Genomic DNA, 26,181 nt, shown 5'->3' on the forward strand with positions numbered 1-26,181 from the left:
GATTGCCTGAATCTACTGAAAACCATAACCTAAAACATGAGAATTTACAAAAGTAAAATATTCCAAGATAATTTTTTTAGAACCAAAAGCATAGAATGTCAGGTTGACAGGACTAGTTAAGAATATGGCCTCTGGGGAATACAATTATTAAATTATCATGGGAAAACAATGTATGTCAAACTAGTTACTTATTCTCCATTTGCCTCCCTAAGTCCCAGATCCTCACTGTCCACCTCTGTCCCACTCTGTGCCCAAGGATACTGTGTACTGAATCTTCCCTGGCATCTTTGCCATCTGGCTGCCAGCTGGGTTCAGTTGATAGGAGACACTGGCAAAAGACCTGAAGCTGAAGGAGAGAGAGGTAGGAGTATTTCTCTCCACCCAGGTCTGCTCTGGGGCTGTATCTCAGGAAGTATCTCCATCACTCTACCACTTCTCTAGCCAGCTTGTCTTACAGTTTCTGCTCCCAAAGAGCTCTGGGAACTCTTTTCCTTGTTCCTTCAGTCATAGGGGTATAAAGACTACCTGCTGGACTGTTGCTCAACCCTGGGTGCCATGTCAACCCTTATTGCTCCTTCAGTTTTTCTCATAACTCTACACACATCAACCTCATTCAAGTGTCTTCATCTTCACTAAGTATCAGGACCATGACTGACATACCTGTACTTCCCTCTTTCTTGAAGATCTTTCTAGTAAACAGCTCCCCAAACACCATTTTTAAGGCAAAGAGAAAGAGTGAAATTCTGAGTACCCAGATAGTATTATCTGTGGGAAGTCCCTTCACTAGACGTCAGGTGAGGGACTTATAAAATAAGGATAATGAGTTCTCTGCCTCACCTAAGTCTGTGAGACTATTCACTGTGAATGCAATGCACAGAAAAAGGTAATGTCATCTTAAAGGTCATAGGAGAAGAAAGAAAACATAAATGGTTGGCAGCAGGTTCCTATCAGGAAGATGAATAAAAAAGTGATGATTTCTTTTTAAAAGCATCAAATACAAACTATGTTTCCATTACCACCTTCCATGGGGAGCCTTCAAAATGTTCATGGAAAAACAGAATTAAAGTACAAGTTGATTTTGGTGCTCCAAGATCTTTCACATTTTTTAATCCCTACATATCAGGGAGAATGGCTGGAGGCCTGTGGTATAGAGTGGGGAAAATTTGTAGAGAAGATTGACAGAGAATTGAGAACAATGTCCTTGCCAGCCATGACACAAGAATTAAGACTGACCAAGGTCTTGAAAACGTCAGTGCACCAGCAGAAATTCTATCAGGTCCTCATAGATCATGAAAAATTCCCAACGGTTTCTCACTTCAGACTAGATTATGTTGACTTTTCTCACCCATAAAATAGCAAAGGGGCCAATAAAATGGCTTGATTCGTTCATAATGACAACACTCGCAATCACCACTGGCTGACAGTGTCATCCCAAAAACACAGTGAAAAAAAAATATATCAGCCAAACGCCTCATCCAAAGTGAGGCACTGATCTGCCAGGTAGCTGGCAAGTGATTCTTATTCACCAGGAAACAAAAAAGTAGAGCATTACCCAAAAAGCTATTCTTTTTCCTCATCAAGGGTGAGAGAGAGTTAAAATTAAGGGAAAAAAATACTGATTACATAATATACAAAACAAATCTTAAACATTTTCTTATTTCTCTAATTTAATATGACTAAAAGATTAACAGAGCGAGATGGGATGAAAAAAGGGTCTTTCTTTTGATACTATTTTCTTTTTGATGCTGCTGACAAAGGTTTCGAAATCTTAACAAGTAAAGCAAGAACAGTTGTGGTAATAATTACCCTTCGAGCTGCAAGGTTCCCCGCCAGTTCACTGACTCTGGATTTCCTTTGATTTGCCAGTTCTTTGACAGAATTAACTCCATCAGAAAACATACTTATTAATAGTTGAAGTGGAACCATGATATCTAATTCTGATAATACCTGGAGAAAAAAGACACATAGCCCCACCAAAAAAAAACAAAAACAAAAACAAAAAAAAACACACAAAAAAACAGCATGTAAGCTTTCAAACTCAGAAAAGCTACACTTAACCTTTTTTTCTAAAACAAACTATTGAATATGAGGACATGGGCCTAACACATGTTCTGACTATCAGCACTATCATCCTCAAATTTCATACTAAGAAAGTTGAAGTTATCACTGCACTTCCCTTTTCCCTACCCAACACCCAGAAAGCCACCATGTTCTTCCCATAAAATGCCTACACTTCTCTGGACACTTTTCTCTCCTTTCTAGACCCATGGCTAGAGTCAGTTCACCAACTTCTGGACTAGTATAATCTGCAGGCAGTCTTCCCCACTCCACCCCACCAGTCCAGAGGCCCCATCAGATCCTGCTCTCTGGAACAAGCTGGCTATCCTTCTGGGACAAGTCACCTGATCTGTAATGAACTTTCTGGAAATAGATGCCTACTCTCTTCAGCTAGAGTTAATCCAACTCTTTTCTCTGCTTTCTTAGAACTTTACGTATAACTTTATGAGAGCATTGATCACTCTTTGTTATATTTAATTATCTAATACTATCCTTTCCAATGTAAGTGGCTTGAGGAAAGAATATGTGAAGAAAAGGTCATTTCTTATCCCAGTTTCACCCCAATGCCTATTACAGTGCCTGGTCCATAAAGATTCTGTAAATGTTTCCACAACTAATTAATAAGTGAATAGTTGTAACCAGTGTCCACCCCATCCCCAAAATGGTTAGATCAGGGCTTTAATATCTCTTTCAACTGCAGCACTCTGTTTTCAAAGGAAAGTTATATCAAAGCTTGGCCCACAAAACATGTATACTGTAATTGTTCTTGTCACATAGAGACAGAGGTCTGTAGACCTGACTGCTCACCCTGAGGGGGCACAGTTTATGGAGTGTGGAACTGTGAGAGCATCTAGATACCTATAGAAAGTCTGACTTTCCTAAAATGAGACATTATCTTATCATGATCTGTTTATAAATAAAAATTAAAATTCTGGATCCCAAAAGTGATTTTTTTTAAATGATCCCTGGGCCAGCAGGTGTTGTTATGATTAAGGCACTGGACTCCCACATGGCCAACCATGGTTTGAGTCCTGGACCCAGCTGCTTGAAAATCACACCAGGCATGTATGCATGTGTGCCCAAAATCCTGAAGGGAGAATGGGTGAGGGCGGACTGTGGCATGGACGTCCCCCTGGGGGGTGATTTCTCACTTTCTCTCTCTGTGGGTCTCTGATGTTCTCCACAAGCACAAATGTCCTATGGCAAAAGCCTAAAAGAGAGAGAGAGAGAAAGAGATCCCTTATTTTTGTCAATTGTGAAAAATATTACAATATTATTCCTTAGTTTAGAACTCAGAAAGGTATGTGCACGACTTAAAGAGCTAATGGGGTCACATCCTGTGTGACACAGAAATGTATCTTTACTCATACTTAATCTAAACACTGATCCTGTCCTCATGTGCTGAAACTGCCCAAGCTTTATAACAGATGTTCAACTCAATTTAATGACATTTTCTTGAACATCCACTATGTACAAAGCATGTGCCAGTTGCTGGGAGGAAAGGATGAAGAGGGTTGTCAATTCATAAACAAGTAAGACGTGGTTCCTGCACTCAAGAAGTCTGTAATCAGGGAGGAAGGAGGCCAAAACTAGCTATAGGATGGAAATAGAATAGACTCACACAGAGAACCTAGAAGAACACTGGGGACATGGTAATCAATTCTGATGGGAGGATATGGGTGCGAAGTAGCAGGACGCTTCACAGAGGAGTGTTTTTCTTTGTTTTTGTTTTGTTTCCAGAGATAAGTGAACTGGCCAAAGAGATACAGTGAGACAGAGAGAAGGAGCAGGAGAAAACACCCCCAACAGGATGTGGCCACAACACAACCCCCTCTCCACTTCTCCATCCCATTGGGATTTGGGGTATACACACACACACACACACACACACACACACACACACACACACACTGTGTGTGTTTTTACGCTGGGGGGGGGGTCTTTATGAGAGCATTGATCACTCTTTGTTATATTTAATTATCTAATACTATCCTTTCCAATGTAAGTGGCTTGAGGAAAGAATATGTGAAGAAAAGGTCATTTCTTATCCCAGTTTCACCCCAATGCCTATTACAGTGCCTGGTCCATAAAGATTCTGTAAATGTTTCCACAACTAATTAATAAGTGAATAGTTGTAACCAGTGTCCACCCCATCCCCAAAATGGTTAGATCAGGGCTTTAATATCTCTTTCAACTGCAGCACTCTGTTTTCAAAGGAAAGTTATATCAAAGCTTGGCCCACAAAACATGTATACTGTAATTGTTCTTGTCACATAGAGACAGAGGTCTGTAGACCTGACTGCTCACCCTGAGGGGGCACAGTTTATGGAGTGTGGAACTGTGAGAGCATCTAGATACCTATAGAAAGTCTGACTTTCCTAAAATGAGACATTATCTTATCATGATCTGTTTATAAATAAAAATTAAAATTCTGGATCCCAAAAGTGATTTTTTTTAAATGATCCCTGGGCCAGCAGGTGTTGTTATGATTAAGGCACTGGACTCCCACATGGCCAACCATGGTTTGAGTCCTGGACCCAGCTGCTTGAAAATCACACCAGGCATGTATGCATGTGTGCCCAAAATCCTGAAGGGAGAATGGGTGAGGGCGGACTGTGGCATGGACGTCCCCCTGGGGGGTGATTTCTCACTTTCTCTCTCTGTGGGTCTCTGATGTTCTCCACCAGCACAAATGTCCTATGGCAAAAGCCTAAAAGAGAGAGAGAGAGAAAGAGATCCCTTATTTTTGTCAATTGTGAAAAATATTACAATATTATTCCTTAGTTTAGAACTCAGAAAGGTATGTGCACGACTTAAAGAGCTAATGGGGTCACATCCTGTGTGACACAGAAATGTATCTTTACTCATACTTAATCTAAACACTGATCCTGTCCTCATGTGCTGAAACTGCCCAAGCTTTATAACAGATGTTCAACTCAATTTAATGACATTTTCTTGAACATCCACTATGTACAAAGCATGTGCCAGTTGCTGGGAGGAAAGGATGAAGAGGGTTGTCAATTCATAAACAAGTAAGACGTGGTTCCTGCACTCAAGAAGTCTGTAATCAGGGAGGAAGGAGGCCAAAACTAGCTATAGGATGGAAATAGAATAGACTCACACAGAGAACCTAGAAGAACACTGGGGACATGGTAATCAATTCTGATGGGAGGATATGGGTGCGAAGTAGCAGGACGCTTCACAGAGGAGTGTTTTTCTTTGTTTTTGTTTTGTTTCCAGAGATAAGTGAACTGGCCAAAGAGATACAGTGAGACAGAGAGAAGGAGCAGGAGAAAACACCCCCAACAGGATGTGGCCACAACACAACCCCCTCTCCACTTCTCCATCCCATTGGGATTTGGGGTATCCACAAATACATGTCCAGAGTGTTTTTCAAGCCACTCTGTAATTTGAGCCACACAACCATGTTGGATCTGGCTCCCTTAACCACCAGGCCATGAAGCCAGCTCTCAAGGACATTCTTTTTTAAAGAATTATTTTATTTAACTTCATTTATTTATTTATTTTCATTTGAGCAGAGAGAGACAGAGTAAGAGTGATAGAGAAAGTGAGAAAGTAAGCCACCAGGTCTGGACTCGAACCAAGGTTGGCCATGGGGGAATCCAGCGACCTTAACCACCATGCCATCTGCTGGTCCCACAAGGACATCATTTTTAACTTGGGCTCTAAAGGATAAGTTGGAGTCCACACATGAATACAGGAGAGAAAGTATTCCAGGTTCAGGCAACCTCATGAACCATGCCCTAAATAAGTAGTTTCCAACTTTTCCATGTAAAGGGCCTGTTTAGTATCAAAGATTTCTCAGAATCCCACAGGACAACTACTACAACTGTAGTGCCCACTCATGAGAAAATACTTATGGACCAAGAGCAGCTATGAATTCAGTAATACTATCGCAAACATTTGTATTTTACCAGCCACAACTAGAGCTACATGTATTCGAAATGCAGTCACTCATCTATGCATATGAGGTATTAGTCTAGAAGGTTCTTGACAATCATATGAATTTAAGGACTCTTTGTAGTAATGCTCAGATCCCTCCTCTATCCAGGGATCTAAGGCTCACAGGTTAAGACCTATTGCCCCAAATGATCAAAAGTACCATTCACTTACATGAAGCCACAGTAAAGCTTGTTCCTGCACAGAGGAGGGGTATCCTGTAAACCGACAACTGATAAAGCCAAACATCTCTTCCATGGAAAACGGCAGAGGGCAGAGCTCGATGTCAAACATTTTGCTGGAAAGCAGAGCAACAAAAGTAAATGACGGGTGGGCACACATCTGGTCGCCTGCCGCTCCAGAGTATGCCAGCTATACCCGGCTGGAAAGGCATCCTATCAAACCAGACCCTTTGAATTAGCTCGAAGTCCAAACTGTTACTAGCTTGTCTCATTGTACTGTCAGAGAACAGTTGATGGCATTAGAACAAATGTCTGATAAGTAACTCTTACGATCACTAGCAACATTACTGTTCATACACATGGTAGATTTAACAGAAGAAACTGCATCTTCAAGGACTTAGAGTTGCTTCCCTAAAATATGTGTCCCTTTGCACTTGGCCACCATGTACCATTAATAATTATTTTTGAAAAAAAAAAAAAAGCAACCAATATGCTATATCTATTTATTATTCAACTAGAATAAAATCTTTTCTAAACAACTGCAAATCATCTTAGTGAGATTTATAGCAGCTATTTCATTTTGGAGCTTCAAATTTCTCCATGGCATTGTTAAAAAGCAAATGAGATTATATTAAGTGCTTATTAGCAGAGTGCTTGGCACACGGTATGTGCTCAGTAATTGTTAGATATCATTATAATTACAGTGACTTCATTAAACTACTTACCCACCTTAATACTTCCCTGAATTCCTTTAACTGGTTATCTGGGACTTCTGTCCTGATGGCTTCCAGCCATTCTGGCATAATGCACTCCCACACAGACTGGTTGATCACATTGTAGGGGATCAGGCAGAGGATTCGGTTGAGACCTTCCTTCAGCTGAGTCACTGTGCTGCAGGACTTGTCCCAATAGCCACCGACCTACCGGGTGTCCGTAACCACAGAGGAAAAGAACAAAACACACTTGTTACAATTATACTCAAGCACTTCCTAAAGGAAATGGGTACCAAGAAAAACCATGGGGAAAAAAAAAGAAAAAGCCAAGAATACCGTTAGAGTGAGATTTGTAAAAATTTATAAAGCACCAAGATCCCTCTGTTAGAAATAAGTCCAAATATTGATCACAGACTGAGGTGGAACTACTCAAATTTTCCTAAATCACACACAAATTAAAATTCCAAAGAGGGCCAGCAGGTGGTGTGGAGGTTAAGGTGCTGGATCCCACATGGCTGACCATGCAGTTCGAGTCCCAGAACCGGTGATTTGAAATCACACCAGACATGTGTACATACCTGCTCAAAATCCTGAGAGGACACTGGAGAAGGGACTGCGGCATGGCCATCCCCCCTGGGGGCTGATTTCTCACTTCCCCTCTCTCTCTCTCTGGCAAGTATGCATACCCTATAGCAGATAGTTTATTAATTTTTCTGGAGCAGGAAAAAGTTAAAATCATGAATTTATCAGGTTAGTTTGTTTATAATCCTGATATCAAATAAAGATCCTATATTCTTATTTAAGCATCAGAGTCTTTACCGTGCAACACAAAGTTTATGGGAAACTTTTTGTTGTGGTTCTTGTTAGGTTTTTGCCATAGGGCGCATATACTTGCTAGAGACAGAAAGAGGCAAGGTGAGAAATCATCCCTCGGGGGGATGTCCACACCACAATCCCTCTTGGGATTTTGGGCATGCATACACAAGCTCCTGGCATGATTTTCAAGCTGCCAAATCTGGAACTCAAACCATGGTCGGTCATGTGGAAGTCCAGCACCTTAACCACCATGCCACCTCCTGGTCCAGGAAACTTATTTTAAATAAATCCAAATTTAAATATTTAATTATGATGCCTAGAATTCATGAAGAAAAAAATTTAACTAGAAAAGAAATTGTCATACAAAAATAACAATAATAATAACAAAGTCCAGAGAACTAAGAGGGGGATGTCTGACTGCTTGCCAATGAAGACAGAATTCTGACTACCTTTTCCTATTCCAAAATTGTTTCCAGGGGGCCTGGGAGAGTCACACCTACAAACGTTAACCGTTAACCGAAGTCTACAAACATTCGCAGACCACTCTGGTCCTTTGATAGTGGGATGCGACATCCTGTCCCAGGCATAGTGCTTCCTGATGGACGTAAGCCTTATCTCTTAGAGTCAAGCACAGACATTCTTCTGCTGATTTCTTACAGGAACTTTTGTTTTCCTTTAACCATTTACTAATCTAAGAATTTCAAGCTCACCTACAGCCTGTAAGACTCTGCTTTCAGATGTCCCACCTTTTGGGGCCAGGCCAATGAAAAGGGCTCCTCATGCTGATTGACAACCCTCCTGTTCCCAGAACACTCAATCTCAGTGCCTCATAATTAACTGTATTAACTAATCTCAGTGCTTCGTAATAAACTGTATTAACTAATATTTCTGCAGAGTCAGTTATTTCTGTCAAAGTTATTCTCTGTTGATCACATGACTGACTTTTACAAAATACTCTTTCTCAAAATGATTCCAGATTGGCATCCTCCCTTCAGGCATCCTGCCGCACGGACACCACACTGCAGTAGCTACTTCAGACAGCTGCTGCCAATGCCTTCCACTCCGTCTTGTCTCTTTCTTTATTTCCAGAAACCCTCTGCTGTTATCTGTCTAATGTAAATAAACGCTTTCTCACTTAACTGTACTGTAACCCTTTGCTAGTACAAGTGCCTAACCTTTCCAGGGTCAGCAGTTGTGCTGACATATCCATCTGGCCATGGTGCTGGTGGGTCTGACCCTTATTTGATACAAGTTTTTGAAACCAACAAAATCCCTTTTAAAAATAATTTTTACAGGGACCAGCAGATGGTGTAATGGCTACATCACTGTACTCACATGTAGTTTATTGCAGTTCGAGTCCCAGACACGGTGGCTTAAACTCACACTGGGCACATGTGCGTACATGCCTAAGATCCTGAGAGGAGAATGGAGGAGAAGGGATTGCGGCATGGCCATCCCCTCCTGGGGGGGTGATTTCTCGCTTTCTGTCTCTCTGTCTTTCTGGTGAGTGCACGCACCCTATAGCAAAACAAAACAAAACAAAACAAAACAAAAAACAAACAAACAAACAAAAAAACCCACCTCTCCAAAAATAAATAAATAAATAAAAATAAGAAACGCTCAATAAATAAATAAATAAATAAATAAATAAATAAAAATAACTTTTACAGAGGCCCAGCAGGTGGCTAGAAAGTAACCTTCTGATAACCTCTTTTTAATCAAAGTTCTTCCATTGTTTTTTTTAATTTTTAAGTTTTTTTATTATTATCATATTCTTGTTTATATTACATTGAATCACATGTATCTTTACAATGTATACCTTCCAATATTAAACGATCAAATACTCCATGGAACTGTCTGCTTCATTTTTCAGTTGCAGGACACAGACAGGGACTGTCCTGTACTTAAGAAAAAGGAAAACCCGAGTAGTAATTGCCTAGGCCTCAGCTTCCTCAGGTAGGCTCCTCTGACCCTCTTGTCAATCAGGCCCCGGACTATACCTGGAAAAACCGCAGACTCTCAAGGCAAATTATTGGGTTGTTGTAAAAGTCATGATGTATTTTGTCTATGCAAAAATGCATCATGATTGGGACCAGCAGTTGGCATAACGGCTATGTCGCTAGACTCCCACGTAGTCGACCGCACTTCAAGTCCAGGACTCAGCTTAAACTCACGCCAGGCACATGTGCATGCATGCCCAAGGTCCCGAGAGGAGAATGGAAGAGAAGGGATTCCGGCATGGCCATCACCCCCTTGGGGGTGATTTCTTGCTTTCTGCCTCTCTGTCTCTGTCTTTCTGGCAAGCACATGCATCCTATAGCAAAAACCACAATGTGTTGGGGACTGTTTTTGTGTAAAACACCCCCCCCCCAAAAAAAAAAAAAAAAAAAAACAGATGCGTCATGACTTTTCAGACAACTCAATAGATCATCTAACCACCTTCCCATGAACCACTACTACCTCCACCCTACTCCCTAAAACACCTGCTGGTAGAAGCTTAACAGCACCAGGAAAATTCACTGTTTGGCCCAGACAAATTCTGATAATAGGCAAATGTACCCCGGAAAACTCTCTTAGATTAGCAGTTACTTTGAAAATCTGTGTCCTGGGCCAGCAGGTTAAGGCAGTTGGATCCCACATGGCTGACAGTGCGGTTCAAGTTCCGGGCCTGAAGCCTTGAAAAATCACTCCCCTGTGCACGTGCATGCCCAGGGTCTCAAGAGGAGAATGGAGGAGAAGGTATTACGGCATAGCCACCTCCTGGGGAGGGATGCTTTCTCATCTCCTTCTTTCTGTCTCTGGCACACATGTGTCCTAATAGCAAATATTAAAGAAAAAAAAATCTGCATCCTTTCTCTCCCCTTTGATATGTAAATCTACCATCCAGAACTATCTTCCAGCATCCAGAGAGATGTCTCTTTAAAGTGCAGACATCCAAGTAAACAGCCGACTTTCAGCACCAGGACTGGGCTCCTTCCTTTGACTGCCTCGTGTCATAAAAATGTGAGAAATGGATTTCTCCCCCTGACAAGCACCAATTAACACACCCAACCACTTACCAACCCCCACTGAACAAAACTCCAAAGCCTTTTCCCTTGGCTCATCGCAGACTTTTTTTTAAGAGAGATTTTTGCTATAAGACGTAAATGCTCACTGGAGAGACAAAGAGTGACAGAGAGACAGAAAGCAAGAAGTCACCCCCCCCTCCCAGGGGTGGGAGCGGTGGCCACACTGCAATCCCTTCTCCTCCATTTTCCTCTTGGGATCTGGGGCATGCACACACACAGGTGCAGGGCGTGAGTTTCAAGCTGCCAGGTCTGGGACTCCCATCATTACAGGAGAGTCCAGTGACGTAACCATTACGCCATCTGCTGGTCCTTCATCACAGGCTTTTAAAAGGAACTTCTCCCTGACTCAGTCACTGTGCAACGCTGAGGTGTGCAGGAGCTGGGTTTGGTTCTGGCCCAACTCAACAACCTGGGCATGGTGGCAGGTGCCTGTAGTTGCACCTGTCAAAAATACCTGTCACTTTCTCTCTCTCCTGCACTCTCTTTCTCACTCTCTCATTTATTTACTTATTTTTCTTTAATTGCCAGAGGGCTCATGTGCTTGCTAGAGAACAAGAGAATACCCCCCGATGGGGCTAAATTATGCCACAATCCTTTTTCCTTCATTTCTTCATCCCATCAGGATTTGGGGCATGCACACATATGCACTGGGCATGGAGTTTCCGAAGCTCCAGGACCAGGATTTGAACCATGGTCAACCATGTAGGATGCAGCTCCTTGTGCACTGACCTTCACAATACACTGGTCCTTGCTCTCATTCTCTCTCATTTAAAAAGAAAAAGAATAAAAGGAAGTACTTAGTGGAAGCTAAACCACAGACTCCATGAGATTACATATCAGGGAAGGGGCCAGCAGTTAGGGTAATAGCTATATTGCTGGACTTCCATGTAGTTGACCATGGTTTGAGTCCTGGACCCAGTGGCTTAAACTCACGCCAGGCACGTGTGCATGCATGCCTGCTCCAAGATCCCGAGAGGACAATGTAGCAAAAGGGATTGCGGTGTGGACATCCCCCCCCCCGGGGGGTGATTTCTTGCTTTCTGTCTGTCTCCCTCTGTCTTTCTGGCAAGTGCACGCACCCTATAGCAAACAAACAAACAAAAAAAAAACCTTAAAGGTTTCCCCAACAAATACCAATAAAAATCTTTAGCTCTTATACTGAACAGGTAACAATGTATTCCATCTGCCAGAAATGCAATTCAAATAAAAGGAGAGTAAAAATGAGAGCCAGCTATATAAGCTAGTCAGCTTTGTATTATTATGAAAGTTTAAGATCTCAGTGTCTTTCTGCATATTTCCGTATGTCTACGTATATGCATATGTATATGAGGTATCTTAGCTCTTGAGGCTATTACCAAATTATTTTATAAAATCCCTTAAAAGAGGGACCAGCAGTTGGCGTAATGGCTATGTCACTGGTCTCCCATGTAGTCAACTACAGTTTGAGTCCTGGACCCAGTGGCTTAGACTCACATCGGGTGTGTGTGCGTGCGTGCCTAATATCCTGAGAGGAGAACGGAGGAGAAAGGATTGCAGTGTGGCCATCCCCCCCTGGGGGGTGATTTCTCTCTTCTGTCTGTCTGTCACTCTCTGTCCTATAGCAAAAAAATAAAATAAAATAAAATAAAATAAAATAAAATAAAATAAAATAAAATAAAACCAAAAACAAAAGAAAACAAAACCTCTCAAAAAAAATCCCTTAAAAGAGCTCTATTCTAAATTAGCATTAAGAAACACTTATATAAACTAATTATTTCTCAGAAATATAGGAATTATTATAGGTAGGTAGTTATGAGCAGCATTTCCCAGTATGCCAACGAAGGGGACATCTGACACACCCCACTGTCCCCGGGGGTGGCAGCTAGACCCCGGGAGCCAAGAGAGGAGAGGTTGCCTACTTTCACTGCTGAAACTGTCGATCAAGGACCTAGGGAAGGGTGGCCGCTTCCCCCCACCACCCACACAGGCACACAGGAATTCTCCGCACACGTGGGCAGCACCCACTTCCCACGGACACGGGCAGCCTCATCCCCGTGTTCATGCTCCTCCTTCCAAGTCCACACTGGCAGGCGCGTGACTCCCCAACCAGGTAATAAGACCCTTCCACGAGAGGTACGCGGCTCAACCAAAGTCCGTGAGGTCAAATGAAAGAGCCGGCTACGGACCTCCCGCCCTAAATATTCACAAGGCCCCACATTAAACTAACCCCAAACCCCACGCCCAGTGCAGCTGCCCCTGCCTTTCTGACATAGGGTGTATTTTTCTGACGAAATTTTGACTTTTCTATTAAAAATTTCTCATTTCCTACTTTATTCATGTTTTCATCTCAGGGCAGGTCCCTAAACTTGAGGCCTGAAACCAAAGAACCTAGTATTTCACAGAACGCAGACCAGCTTTCCCGTCTATTAACAGGAATTAACACAAATGTTCTTCATAGTCACATGATTTGAGTTTAGCATTGTTGAAGAAAAACAACTGTGCTTAGTTACATAGTTATCAGCACTGCGTGTGATACCAGATTACGTTTTGATTTCACTAGGGGTTTACTAACCAAGCAAACTAATATATTTACTAGATGTCTAATATTATAAAACTTACAGATTTCGAGGGAACCAGCAGTTGCGTAATGGCTATGTCACTGGACTCCCATGTAGTCGACCGCGGTTCGCGTCCCGGACCCGGTGGCTTAAAACTCACGCCGGGTGCGTGTGCGTGAGTGCCCAAGATCCCGAGAGGAGAATGGAAGAGAAGGGACTGCGGCGTGACCATCCCCTCTGGGGGATGATTTCTCGCTTTCTGTCTCTATGTCTCTCTCTGTCTGTCTGGCGAGCGCACGTGCCCTATAGCGAAAAAAAATCTCTCCACCCCAAAAGAAAAACTTACAGATTTCATTTTAATCAAATCGACTCATTATCCTGACAAACTTTAAACAATACTTATGTTGTATATTATGTCTGCTTAGAAATAGATTCCAAAAGCTTTTTGGTGACTTGAAAACTTAAGGATATGCTAAATTAAATTAAATTTAGTTCATTTCCAAGTAAGAAAATATTAAAACATTAATTGCTGAACATACAATTCTCTACTTTTGGCTTCTTATTTTTCACAAAGAGACTGAAGATATTTGGGTTTGTTGATAAACACGTTGATAACTTCTGTTATTTGGCCTTTCTAAAATCAAATCGTAAATAAAATCATGGTCTCAAACTGACTTCGACATTTCCCAGAGAGTTCCTCAGAAGGCTTTGTTCTCAAGCTGTAAAGAGATATGTTCAACTAACTAGATTTGTTTATATGTTTAATTGCACGGATAGCATTGGCAAATAAGAAATGCTTAACCTTCCTTAGGTTACATTCACATGGGTAAATGTTATTAATGTAAGTATTTCAAGAATGACGTAAAGTTCCTAGGAATTTGCCAGTGCCCTTGCTGTCACGAAATGTCCCTATGCTTGAGAGCAGCCAACACGACAAAATGTTACAGTTACCAGAGGACATTTCATCAGATCTTCATGGCAATTGTAAGCCTTTGTGTCATTTAGACAGTTACTGTTTTACTCTGATGGTGAACTAACTGAGAGCTCTTTCAATCAGCTACTAACCACATACTTCATCTTCGACAGAAAGGACAGTCTCTGAGGCGCACGGAGGAGCTCACGGCAGGAGCTCTGGGTTGCAGGCATCTGATGGCATTGCTCCAGTAACTTGAGGTCACACAGTGGAGAAAGGATCCCTAACAGGTTCATTCACAGAACTGCTAACCAAAGAACCAACAGAACAAGACTGAATTACGTGGGCCTGAGTGAACTATTGAGAAATGATTATCATTTTATATATATTTTATGAAACATTGCTGGTTTTTAATGCTCTATTTTATGAAGATAAGAAACCCCTTTCTCCTTTCTTCTAAGCTATCTATAACTCTCAACAATTTGGAATATTAGACCTTTGTAAAAAGAGAAATGAAACAGGGGCCAACAGCTGGCATAGTGGTAAGGCACTGGACTCCCACATGGCCAACTGTGGTTTGAGTCCCAGACCCAGCAGCTTGAAACTCACGCCAGGCATGTATGCATGCATGCTCAAAATCCCAAGAGGAGAATTGTGGCATGGCCATCCCCCAGGAGGTGATTTCTCACTTTCTATCTCTCTCTCTCTCTCTGACTCAACAGCGAGCGCATGCACCATATGGCAAAAATCTCTTTAAATAAAAATTAGAAATGAACCATTTATCTCTTTCTTCCTACCTGATCCCTCCAGAATATGGAAATTCTTATTGAATATTATTATTTTCATAGCTTTGTGGTTATTTGTGTAAGTTCAGCAAGAATCTGTTCTCCTTGTAACAGGATATAATTGGGAAAAATTGGTTGTAAATCCTCTGTGAGAACTTATATGAAGTCAGATATGACCAATTTTACTAAACTAAGGTTGATTTTATAGCACTAGTTTCTACAATGCTCTCTTTTTTTTTTTTTTTTAGAGGAGGTTTTTTGCTATAGGGCGCGTGCGCTCGCCAGACAGACAGAGACAGAGAAACAGAAAGCGAGAAATCACCCCCCAGGATGGTCACGCCGCAATCCCTTCTCCTCCATTCTCCTCTCGGGATCTTGGGCACGCACGCACACATGCCCGGCATGAGTTTTAAGGCATCGAGTCCGGGACGCAAACCGCAGTCGACTACGTGGGAGTCCAGCGACATAGCCATTACGCTAACTGCTGGTTCCCTACAACTTTTTTTTTTTTTTTTTTCCATTGTCCAGGACTCGAACCACAGTCGTTAGCCATGTGGGAATCCAGCGCCTTAACCTTCACACCACCTGCGGGCGCCAATGCTCTCTTGACAAACTAGCCTAGTACCTATCTTACAGGAGTCTACCCTCACAGGTGAGGAAGGTCCATTCCTGGCAGGTCTAGGAAACTTAGACTATTTCTGAGGCTTGAAGAAAAAAGGAGTTCACCCAAATCTATAGGTATTACAGATGAAATCTGATGTTAAGTTCTTGGCTTAGCTACTAGCTTCAGAGATTTTTTTTTTTTTTAATTTGCCAGAGGGCACATGCACATAACAGAGAGAAAGAAAGAGCAAGAAAGAGAGCACCACTCATGGGAAATGATCACACCACAACCCCTTCTCCTGCATCTCGCCCTCCGTCTGAGATTTGGGCACACACACGTGTGCACGCTTATTGGGTCTAGGACTTGAATGGTATTGTTGGCTGTATGGGATCCAGCCACTTTAACCGCCCCACAACCAGCTGGCTCAAGAGACTTTTAAAAGCTCAGTCTGGAGAACAGTGGTTAAGGCACTGGACTCCCACCTGGCCAAGTGAGGTTCAAGTCCCAGACCTGGTGGTTTACTTTCCCATTTTTCCCCCTCTCTGTTTCCTTCTGGTTAAAAAAAAAAAAAAAAAAAAGTCCATCTGGGGACCAGGACCAGTAGATGGCATGATGGTTACATCGCTGGACCCCGACATCCGGCATAGTCAACCAAGATTTGAGTCCTAGACCCAGTGGCTTAAACTCGCCCAGAGCACATGTGCAGGTGTCCCCAAGATTCCAAGAGGAGACTGGAGGGGAAGGGACTGAGACATGGCCATCCTCTCTGGGTAGTGATTTCTCACTTTCTGTCTCTCTGGCGAGCACACGTACCCTATAGCAAAACTCTCTCCAAGAAAAAGAAAAAGAAAAAAAAAAATCCATCTGAAATGCCTTATAAAGTCTCCAAAAATCCTGCTGCACTTATAAATGACCGGACCAAATTTAATAAAAGTAGACTTATTTTGTAAACAAGAGTAATCTTACTTTGATTATCTTTCATCAAAATATGGATGACTGCAGAGAGAAATGATATGTTTTGACAGAAAATGATAACCCATCCTTGTAGGTTATCAGATGCTAGTCCTGTTCATTAGCTTTGAGCTATTTTCACCTCTTCGTAAATTGGACCTTGCATATTTTGTCAGCTATAAATGTCTCCAATTTCTCTCCTGCCCTCCTGGTATGGTGTAACTGAGAACTAACACCTAATAGCCCAGATCCTTATAAAGACACTAGGTTGTCTTGTCCCAAAGCTCCACAAGCTGAAGCTAACCATCTTAAAATAAACTTCAAAGGACATTATGACAACAGTTGGGCCCCTCAGGAAGTCCACCAGCACTCGCATCTTCCATGCTCTGCTTGAGGAAAAACTGAAGTTCTCACTCTACCTTCCAAAGATACTTCAAACCAACGTCTAGAAATTATGAAAAGTTCTCAAAATCAAAATGGAGTCATCAGTGTCAACCTGTGCTAAATCCTTACTAGACTGAGCCATCGGGGGAGGTGTCTTCTCATGCTAGTCTGCCTGATAACAAAAACGGTTATTTTAAAAACTCTGTCAGAACTACAACACTGCACAAAGACCTTTGCAACCTGACCCAAGGACACCTGCCCAGAGACTGCCTGTCCAATCTTGGACTGATGTCACCCTTGTTACTAACCGATCCTGGTAGCCAAGAATAATTTCTCTCAAAACAACTACTGACACTCCTCACTTAACAACCAAGTTCTGTTCCTATGACTAGTCATTAAGTAAACTGGTCGATAAGCAAGGAGCTTAAAGGCAGATGTCTTGCGGTGTGCCGTGGCACCACAGGTTACGTATTTATCAACAGCAATCACATGCTACCACACCAGAATGATGTCATTTTAGCCACACAAAAGGCATACATTAGATAAGTGCCCCAAAGTAACAAGAAACACCACAACGCAATACTATAATTTCAATATAATTGTTTTTATTTATTCTGAATGCAGGTGGACAGTGAAGTATAACTTTGTAAATGTGGGACCAGCAGGTAGCATGGTGACTAAGGCAGGGATTCCCACATGGCCAACCAAGGTTCAAGTGCTGGACATGGTGGCTTGAAAATCACTCCAGGCACATGTGCATGTGTGCCAAAAATCTCAGAGGAATGGAGAAGAGTGTGGTGTGGCCATTGTCCCTTGGAGGTGATTTCTCACTTTCCCTCTCTCTGTCTCTCTTGGTGAGTGCACACACCCTAAGGCAAAATCTTGAAAAAAAAAAAAACTATTTTTAAAAAAATTTATAAATGAAACATATATCTCGTGTGATTGCAAACATTTCATGTTGTGAAGACTACCAACTGCAGGAATGAGACAAACACCACAAACGGTGATGCCAGAGACTCACACGGACCTAGAAAGGGCATTCCCCAGGCCGGAGACCGGATTGTAATCAGGAACAGTCATTAAACAGATGGGTCATTAAGTGAGGAGTAGCTGTGTATAATCTTTTCTCCCCGCTCTCCTCCCTCCTGTGGTTTTGCCTTTAAAAAGCCTCCTTGAGGAAATGTAAAGTTCTCTATTGAAAATTATGTGCTTGGTAATAACCATAAAAGTTTTCTAAATGGAGGGAAATAAAAAACCTGCTTGAAGATCATAAGACCTCGGTGAGCACGTTTGGGGCAACCAGAAGACAATTATCTGGGCGGCATGCCAAGCAGCCTTCATCATATGCCCAAAGAAACTTGCTTTAAATACTTTGACTTGGGCCAGCAGATGGCACGGAGGTTGAGGTGCTAGATTCCACATGGCTGCCACTGCAGTTCTAGTACCCTATTTACTCAGTTTTACCTTTTTTAGGTTAACGTTTTTGACACCAAACTGGGGGCCTTAGATGACATGCTGACCACTCAGTGATCTCTCCAGACGTATGTCTCTTTTAAGTATGTCATCCACAGCGCCAAATTTTCTTCTCATGGAAAAGACTCTAACGAGTGCTTTTATATATAGGTTCTCTTCTCCTTCCTTTTCACTTTTAGTTTTTGCCTTTAAACTTGCTTGAGGGTGATAAGAGCTCAGTGAGCAAGTGTGGAGCAACCTGGGCCACATACTGGGTGGAGGAAAAAAACATCACACAGTACTCACGTCCAAATGCACTCCTTTGCTTTGACTTGGTTTACCTTCTGCTTTGACTTGGTTTACCCTTTGCTTTGACTTGGTTTACCTTTTGCTTTGACTTGGTTTACCCTTTGCTTTGACTTGGTTTACCCTTTGCTTTGACTTGGTTTACCCTTTGCTTTGACTTGGTTTACCCTTTGCTTTGACTTGGTTTACCTTTTGCTTTGACTTGGTTTACCCTTTGCTTTGACTTGGTTTACCCTTTGCTTTGACTTGGTTTACCTTTTGCTTTGACTTGGTTTACCCTTTGCTTTGACTTGGTTTACCTTTTGCTTTGACTTGGTTTACCCTTTGCTTTGACTTGGTTTACCCTTTGCTTTGACTTGGTTTACCTTTTGCTTTGACTTGGTTTACCTTTTCTAGGTTGACAAAATCTTCTCACCTGCTTCCTCTGGACTCACATATTAGGTTTATAATGTACCCACCCATGAATGTTTGTTTTTCTTCTGTTTCCTCCCTCTGACCTACAGTCTTTCTCCTTTGGCTCTGCTCCTTAACAATTTCTAACCTAAATCTCTCCGCAAAGCTTCCTTTGTGTTTGTGAAACGTATAGGGATATTTCAGATAGGAGAAAGGCAGGGAGCAAGATTATCCTACAGTGAAAACATCAGAGCCAAAGAACACACAGAAAGAAGTCTTCTGTATACTCCCATTATCTCACTAAAGCAGAGACTCTCAGAAAACATCTGTATTCAACACACCCCTAAAGGGGGTTTCCTGTTAATTCAGCTGCCAGGACCCAGTCCAGTTCCTACCCAGCTCCGTTAGCATCAAGAAGCCCAATAGAACTTTCTATACATTAGGGACCAGCAGATGGTGTAATGGTTACATCACTGGACTCCCACATAGTTAACCACGGTTTGAGTCCCAGACCCGGCAGCTTAAAACTCACACTGGTGTGTGTGCATGTGTGTCCAAAATCCCTAGAGAAGAATGGAAGAAAAGGGACTGTGGTGAGGCCATCCTACCTGCGCACATGCCCTCTACAAAAAAATCTCTCTCAAAAAAAACTTTGCATACATTAGCACTGAAGCTCTTAAGAAAAACCTCTGTTGGGGCTGGCAGGTGGTATGGTGGTTAAGGCACTGGATTCCCATGCCTTAAGCCACACGGTCAAACATAGTTTGAGTCCCAGACCCTTCGGCTTCAAACTCACACTGGGCATGTGTGGGTGTGTGCCCAAAATCCCAAGTGGATTCCTGTGTGGTCATCCACTCTGGGGGATGATTTCTCTCTCTCTCTCTCTCTCTCCCCTCAAAGGTAAAGGCATATTCCCTATGTCAAAAACCTAAAAAAATATATATATTTTGTTGTTGTTGGGCCGGCCAGGTTGCATATAGTGTCAGGCTTCCCACATGACTGACTACATGGTTTGAGTCCTGAACCAGTGGCTTGAAAAACATGCTGGGCATATGTTCAGGCCCCAAATTCCCAAGAGAAGAATGGAGGAGAAGGGACTGTGGGTGGTCATCCCTCCTGGGGAGTGCTTTCTCACTTTCTCTCTCTATCTCTCTCTCTCTCTCTCCAGCAAGCACATACACCCTATAGCAAAAAATAAATAAATAAATAAATAAAACAAAACCTTTGTTAAGCTTGGAATATAAAAATGTTATGAGTACTCCCATGTGTACTCTTAAATAAACCTTGTCTTCTCTCCTGTTAAATCTATTACTAGTTAATTTGCGGGCCCCAAAACACTGAACATGAATTGGAAGAGAAAGTTTTCCTCTCAATTAATCATTTCTTCTCATCTTCCAGAATCAGGTAACATCAACCCTTCACAATTCCAAGAGAAATAATAATGAAAAAAATCAACACAGTCAATGTGAGAAAATGGGAACTTTCCATTATTCAAAAATTCCATTCCATTCTATTTCATAATGAGTCAGTAGGTGGCACCAAAGAAGAAAGCAGTGTGTGTCTTGAGAAATACACAGTCCACTCTGAGTCCTGAAAATTTAATAAAAGCTCTAAAAACTCCTTGAGATGATCCGTATTCTGTTTTATCCTTCAATGTCCTGTCTTGGCACAGTTTAAAACTGAAAAATGCCTCAAGACCTCTTTGAAAGAAGACCAAAAAGTCACAGACAAATATAAAACTTACAAAGTACTTTCATAAAAAGATTTATGTAATTTTATGCCAGAATCTGATTCTGGAAATTCACCTTTCTGGGTTAGACTCAAATTACGTTGTAGTCAACAAATACTGGGTCTTCTCCGCCAAAGCCTGTTATCCACTGAGGCAGAGCAAGAAGATCAGCACAGAGAGATTTGTCCTAGAAGCCAGGGGAACAGGAACATCTGGACAGTCTCTGAAACTTTTTGGTATTTCAAATGGCAAGACAGGGACGTCAATCATTCATCTCTAGAAATCCATGTGAAACTACAGAAATTTCTCCCCGTTGAATGGCAGCCTTTCCATACACTGAAAGCCAGAAAAGTACTGAGCTCTATCAACCGCATAGACTTTTTCTAGTTTTTTATTTGCTTCTTTGCCAAAGTATTTGGCAATATCAAAGAGTATTCCTTTATTTTGTTTTTTTAAATTCACCAGGTGTATAGACTTGCCAGAGAGAGACAGAGAGAGAGAGAGAGACAGACAGAGACAGAGAACACCACCCAATAAGGCGTGGTCATGCTGCAATCCTTTTTCCTCCATTCTCCTTCCCACCAGGATTCTGGCCACCACCTCTCCCCCCCCCCCCCCAACACACAGACATCTAGCATGTTTACAAGCTACCAGGGCTGGGATTCAAACCACAGTCAGCCTTGTGGGATCTGATTCCCTCAACTACTACACTATGGGGCTGGACCTGGACCTCCCTTAGATTCTTAAACATAACTCACAAATTTATCTTGCCATTCTTTCCCATCCCAAACCAACATCAAAGCAGCATATACCCAAAATACAGTCACTCAAGTAATTGAGCCATACAGTCCTGTAAAATGATGTGGATGCATTGAGAAATGCATGCTTTGAGAAATGCACTGTGAGGCAATTCTGTAGCTGCTCAAACAACAAAAAGCATAATACACAAACCTAGACGGTCTAACCTATTACACAGTTAGGCTATGTGGTATAATCTCCTGGGACCGCCAGGACATACGTAGTCTATTGACCACACGCTCGCTCTGCAGTACACGACCGTATTGAATAAAATCAAGAGAGATGTCCACATTCTACAGATACCGGTAAAGCTCTTATGTCTAAAGCAGCACTTCTCTCCAAGTCCTCCCCTCCTACAAGGTCCAAGCTGTAGGCTACCACTTACCCTGGCAAATTCCATGGGTTTGGGAAGAAGGCACATGACCATGACATCAAAGCGAACATCGCATACTGTCTTCAACCACTTCGTGACAAACTGAGGTTTCAACTTTTCCACCAAGCTTCCAACTTCATCATCCATCATATAGGCCGTGGAGTGGAACCACTGAAACACCATAGCTACCAGCCTGGCCAAGCTTTCCGTAGGCGTGTTCTCACTGGGCGTGCAGAGGCTCACCTGGAAGCAGGCACATGAGAACCATGGTCAGCCTCCATTTATCTGCACATAATTCTTACATGAACTTTAAAGGCGATATATAGATAGATAGATAGATAGATAGATAGATAGATAGATAGATAGATCCCCCAGATAATCCATTTGAAATAGACAGTTTTGTTTGTAAGTGATGGAGGGTCATTTGTGGTCCTTTCTACAGGGATAGATGGATTGCAAAAATAACTGCCCCTCAAGATTTCACCTTTCTAGGGAACCAGCAGTTAGAGTAATGGCTATGTCACTGGACTCCCATGTAGTTGACTGCGGTTCGCATCCCGGACCCGGTGGCTTAAAACTCACGCCGGGCGCATGTGCGTGCATGCCCAAGATCCCGAGAGGAGAATGGAGAAGAAGGGATTGCAGCATGACCATCCCCCCTGGGGGGTGATTTCTTGCTTTCTGTCTCTATGTCTCTCTCTGTCTGTCTGGCGAGCCCACGTGCCCTATAGCGAAAAACCTCTCCAAAAAGAAAAAAGAAAACAGATTTCACCTTTCTAGAAATAAGCATTTATCCCACAAGAAATTTATTACATAATCTGCACCAGTTCACTGCTTTTAAAACATTATATCTACAAAGTGATGTTTTATCAATAGCTTCAGAGTATAATAATATATATACACATTTCAGTTCTAAAATGATCAAATTTAGGTAAGAATCTTGCAGAAGTAATAATTCTGGTACCTTGGTGCACCCTAATTCACCACATTACAAAAAGACTTTTTAAAACAGCATTCATTAATTCTAAAGTAATTTTTTTATTAGATCCTGTAGCAGGAGTGCACACACACACAAAATAAAACCCTGTCCCTTTCTCCAAGGAGTTCACAGTAGTTCCCATTATATCATGAGATAAGCTCCAGGAAACAAGTCATGTGAGATCAACATTAAATCCCAATTTGGTTAAGACTTTTTCAGGGACCTTTGTGCAAACCTGGGAGTATATTACTATGGAGACATAATCCATGACTGCAACAGGCAAAAACAAACGCCTGCTTCTCTGCAAACCTGGTAAATTCATCTTGCCTGGAACTCTGGGTCTGCACATTTGATCTCGACTGAATGAACACTGCTGTCAAATCGGTCAGTAGCAATCACATTCCTTGCATCAGTTTGGCTATCATTTCTCCAGTGTATGCAGTCCTGCCTCAAATACACAAAGAGTTCCGCAGAAACTCAATTTTCGAGAAATGTTGTATGTGTAGAGACGGCAGGATGTGAGTTATCTGTAAATTACACTGAACCTAGTATTTGACAACGTGCACTACATACTTACTCCAAGTACTTATTCTAAGTACACTAGTACTTAGTTCTTGTTTCCTGTCAAGAATGTTCATTTCAAGGACCAGCAGTTAGCGTAATGGCTATGTCGCTGGCCTCCCATGTAGTCGACCGTGGTTCGCGTCCTGGACTCGGTGGCTTAAAACTCACGCCGGGTACGTGTGCGTGTGTGCCCAAGATCCCGAGAGGAGAATGGAGGAGAAGGGATTGCAGTGTGGCCATCCCCCCTGGGGGTTTACTTTTCACTTTCTGTCTCTCTGTCTCTGTCTGTTTGGCAAGCGCACGCCCCCTATAGCAAAAACCTCTCAAAAAAAAAAAAAAAAAAAGAAAGAAAGAAAAGAATGTGTATTTCAGTCTAGGCCCTGGCACTATTATTTTTAATTATTTATTTAATTTTATTATATTTTAGTTTGCTATAGGGCACACGTGCTCAGCAGAGACAGAGAGAGAGAGAGGAAAAGTGGGAAAGCAAGCCACCAGATCTGGGACACAGAGGTCAGTGATGTGGGAGTCCAGTACCTTAATCACCTGCTGGGGTCACCTGCTGATTTTGGTTTTAATACTGGGGAGTTTGTCTTAATTTTAGTTTGCTTTTGTTTTTGTTTTTGTTTTTTTTCTCCAACATTCTGGAGTGGATGTGGATGTAGACCTTGTTAGTTTTTAAAAGCTTTCATAAGGACAGGGATTGATGGTGCAATTTAAGAGAAGAAAACTTTAGAAACTATCCCTTTGCAAAGAAAAAAGACAGAAAAGAAGAGTTCCACAAACTCTTTATTGGTGGGTTAAGCTTTAAAGCCACAGAAGGAAGTTTGAGAAACTACTACGGACAATGGAGGAAACTTAGACCGTGTGGAAATGAGGGATCCTGCAAGCAGAAGATGAAGAGAATTTGGTCTCTAACTTTCTCATCCATGGTTGGGCTTGATGCTGCCATGGCTGCAAAACCTCATCCAGTTGATGGGAGAATGGCTGAGCCAAAGCACACTGTGGTAAGAGTCTAGAAAAACTGGAGGCTCATTTAACTGTGAAGAACCTGCTTGTCAACAGAATTAAAGAAGAAACTGAGGAACACCACCTTAGAGATTACTTCAAGGAATATGGAAAAATTGATACCATTAGATAACTACTGATAGACAATCTAGAAAGAAAAGAGGCTTTGTCTTTGTTACTTTTGATGATCATGATCCCTTGGAATAAACTGTATTGCAGAAATACCATATATCAATGGATATAATGCAGAAGTAAGAAAGGCTTGGTCTAGACAAAAGGCAGGAAATCTGAAGTTCTAGGAGTGGAAAAGGAGGCAACTTCAGTTCTGGAGATTCACATGGTTGCAGTGGAAATTTTGGACCAAGACCAGGAAATGACTTTAGAGGAGGATCTGATGGGTATGGAAGTGGATGTGGACTTGGGCATGGCTATAAAGAGTATCGAGGAGACCTGGAGTGGTAATTGTGGAGGTGGCCCTGATTATAGAGGAGGAAAGGAGGATACAGTGGGGTGGTGGAGGACCTGGACATAGCAGTTGGCTAGGGGCTACAGAGGTGGTTATGACAACTATGGAGGAGGAAATTAGGGAAATGGAAATTATAACAACTATGGAAACTATAACCAGCAACTTTCTAACTATGATCCAATGAAGAGTGGTTATGACAACTATGGAGGAGGAAATTAGGGAAATGGAAATTATAACAACTAGGGAAACTATAACCAGCAACTTTCTAACTATGGTCCAATGAAGAGTGGAAACTTTGGTGGTGGCAGGAACATGGGTTGACCATATGGTGAAGGATAGTATGGTCTAGGAAGCAGTGGAGGAAGTGGGGTTCTGGTGGGTGGAGCAATACTGAGCTTCTTCCTATCTGCCATGGGCTTCACTATATAAATAGGAGAAAGTGACAGCCCGGGTAACAGAGAAGCTTCAAGTTATCAAAATAACTATGTGAAGGAAACTTATCTCAGCCAGGCATAAATTTGTAGTAAGAGGGCAGAAGGTACCAGGGTAGATACAGAGAGCCATGTTGTGCATGGATTGGATTATTTAATAACATTACCTTACTGTGGAAGAAGGACTGTAAGACAGGAAAACAGAACAAAACAAAAAAACCTTTGAGACAGTTTCTTAGCTTTTTAATTGTTTGGTTCTTTCTAATGGCCTTCTTAAGAGTGTAGAAACATTCCTTCTTTGATGGTATTAAATTTGTAAATTTCAGGTGATATGTGAAATCTTTTTAAAGATTTTTCTCAAAAGTTTGGAAAAGTTTAGAAAAGCTGTTAGCCAGGATCTTGGTGTAATAAGACATAATGTTTTTTCTTTAAACCATTTAAGTGTGTGTGTAGACTTAAGAAGCTGATTTACATTTATGATTTAATAAAATAATTCTAAATAAATAAATAGCTTGCTTGCTCTCCTGGGTAAATCTAATGTGGGACTCAGGGTTGAGAGATACTCCCCTAGAGCATAGAGCCCCATTGCCAAGGCTAATTTTTCACTATTTACTCCTGTAAAAGGAACAGGAGAGGAGCTGGAAGGTGGCGTGGTAGTTAAAGGTGCTGGACTTCACACAGTTGACCGTAGTTCAAGTCCCAGACCTGGCA

At 41.9% G+C, this 26,181-nt stretch overlaps 1 protein-coding gene across 3 annotated transcripts in view; it reads right to left on the reverse strand.

Moving 5' to 3' along the window:
* The window catches only part of UNC79 (unc-79 subunit of NALCN channel complex), a 240,162-nt gene that overhangs the window by 126,925 nt on the left and 87,056 nt on the right, over positions 1–26,181 (reverse strand). For all 3 annotated transcript variants that reach the window (XM_027767091.1, XM_027767090.1, XM_014582903.2), the window contains 4 exons: positions 22,035–22,265; positions 6,930–7,120; positions 6,193–6,316; positions 1,807–1,947 (listed from right to left, as the gene is read on the reverse strand). In XM_027767091.1, the coding sequence (XP_027622892.1) occupies positions 1,807–1,947; positions 6,193–6,316; positions 6,930–7,120; positions 22,035–22,265 (687 nt within the window). The remainder of the gene's footprint in view (positions 1–1,806; positions 1,948–6,192; positions 6,317–6,929; positions 7,121–22,034; positions 22,266–26,181) is intronic.

Source organism: Tupaia chinensis, unplaced genomic scaffold (assembly GCF_000334495.1).
Source record: "Tupaia chinensis unplaced genomic scaffold, TupChi_1.0 Scaffold143913_1, whole genome shotgun sequence".
In the NCBI taxonomy this organism is placed as follows: domain Eukaryota; kingdom Metazoa; phylum Chordata; class Mammalia; order Scandentia; family Tupaiidae; genus Tupaia; species Tupaia belangeri.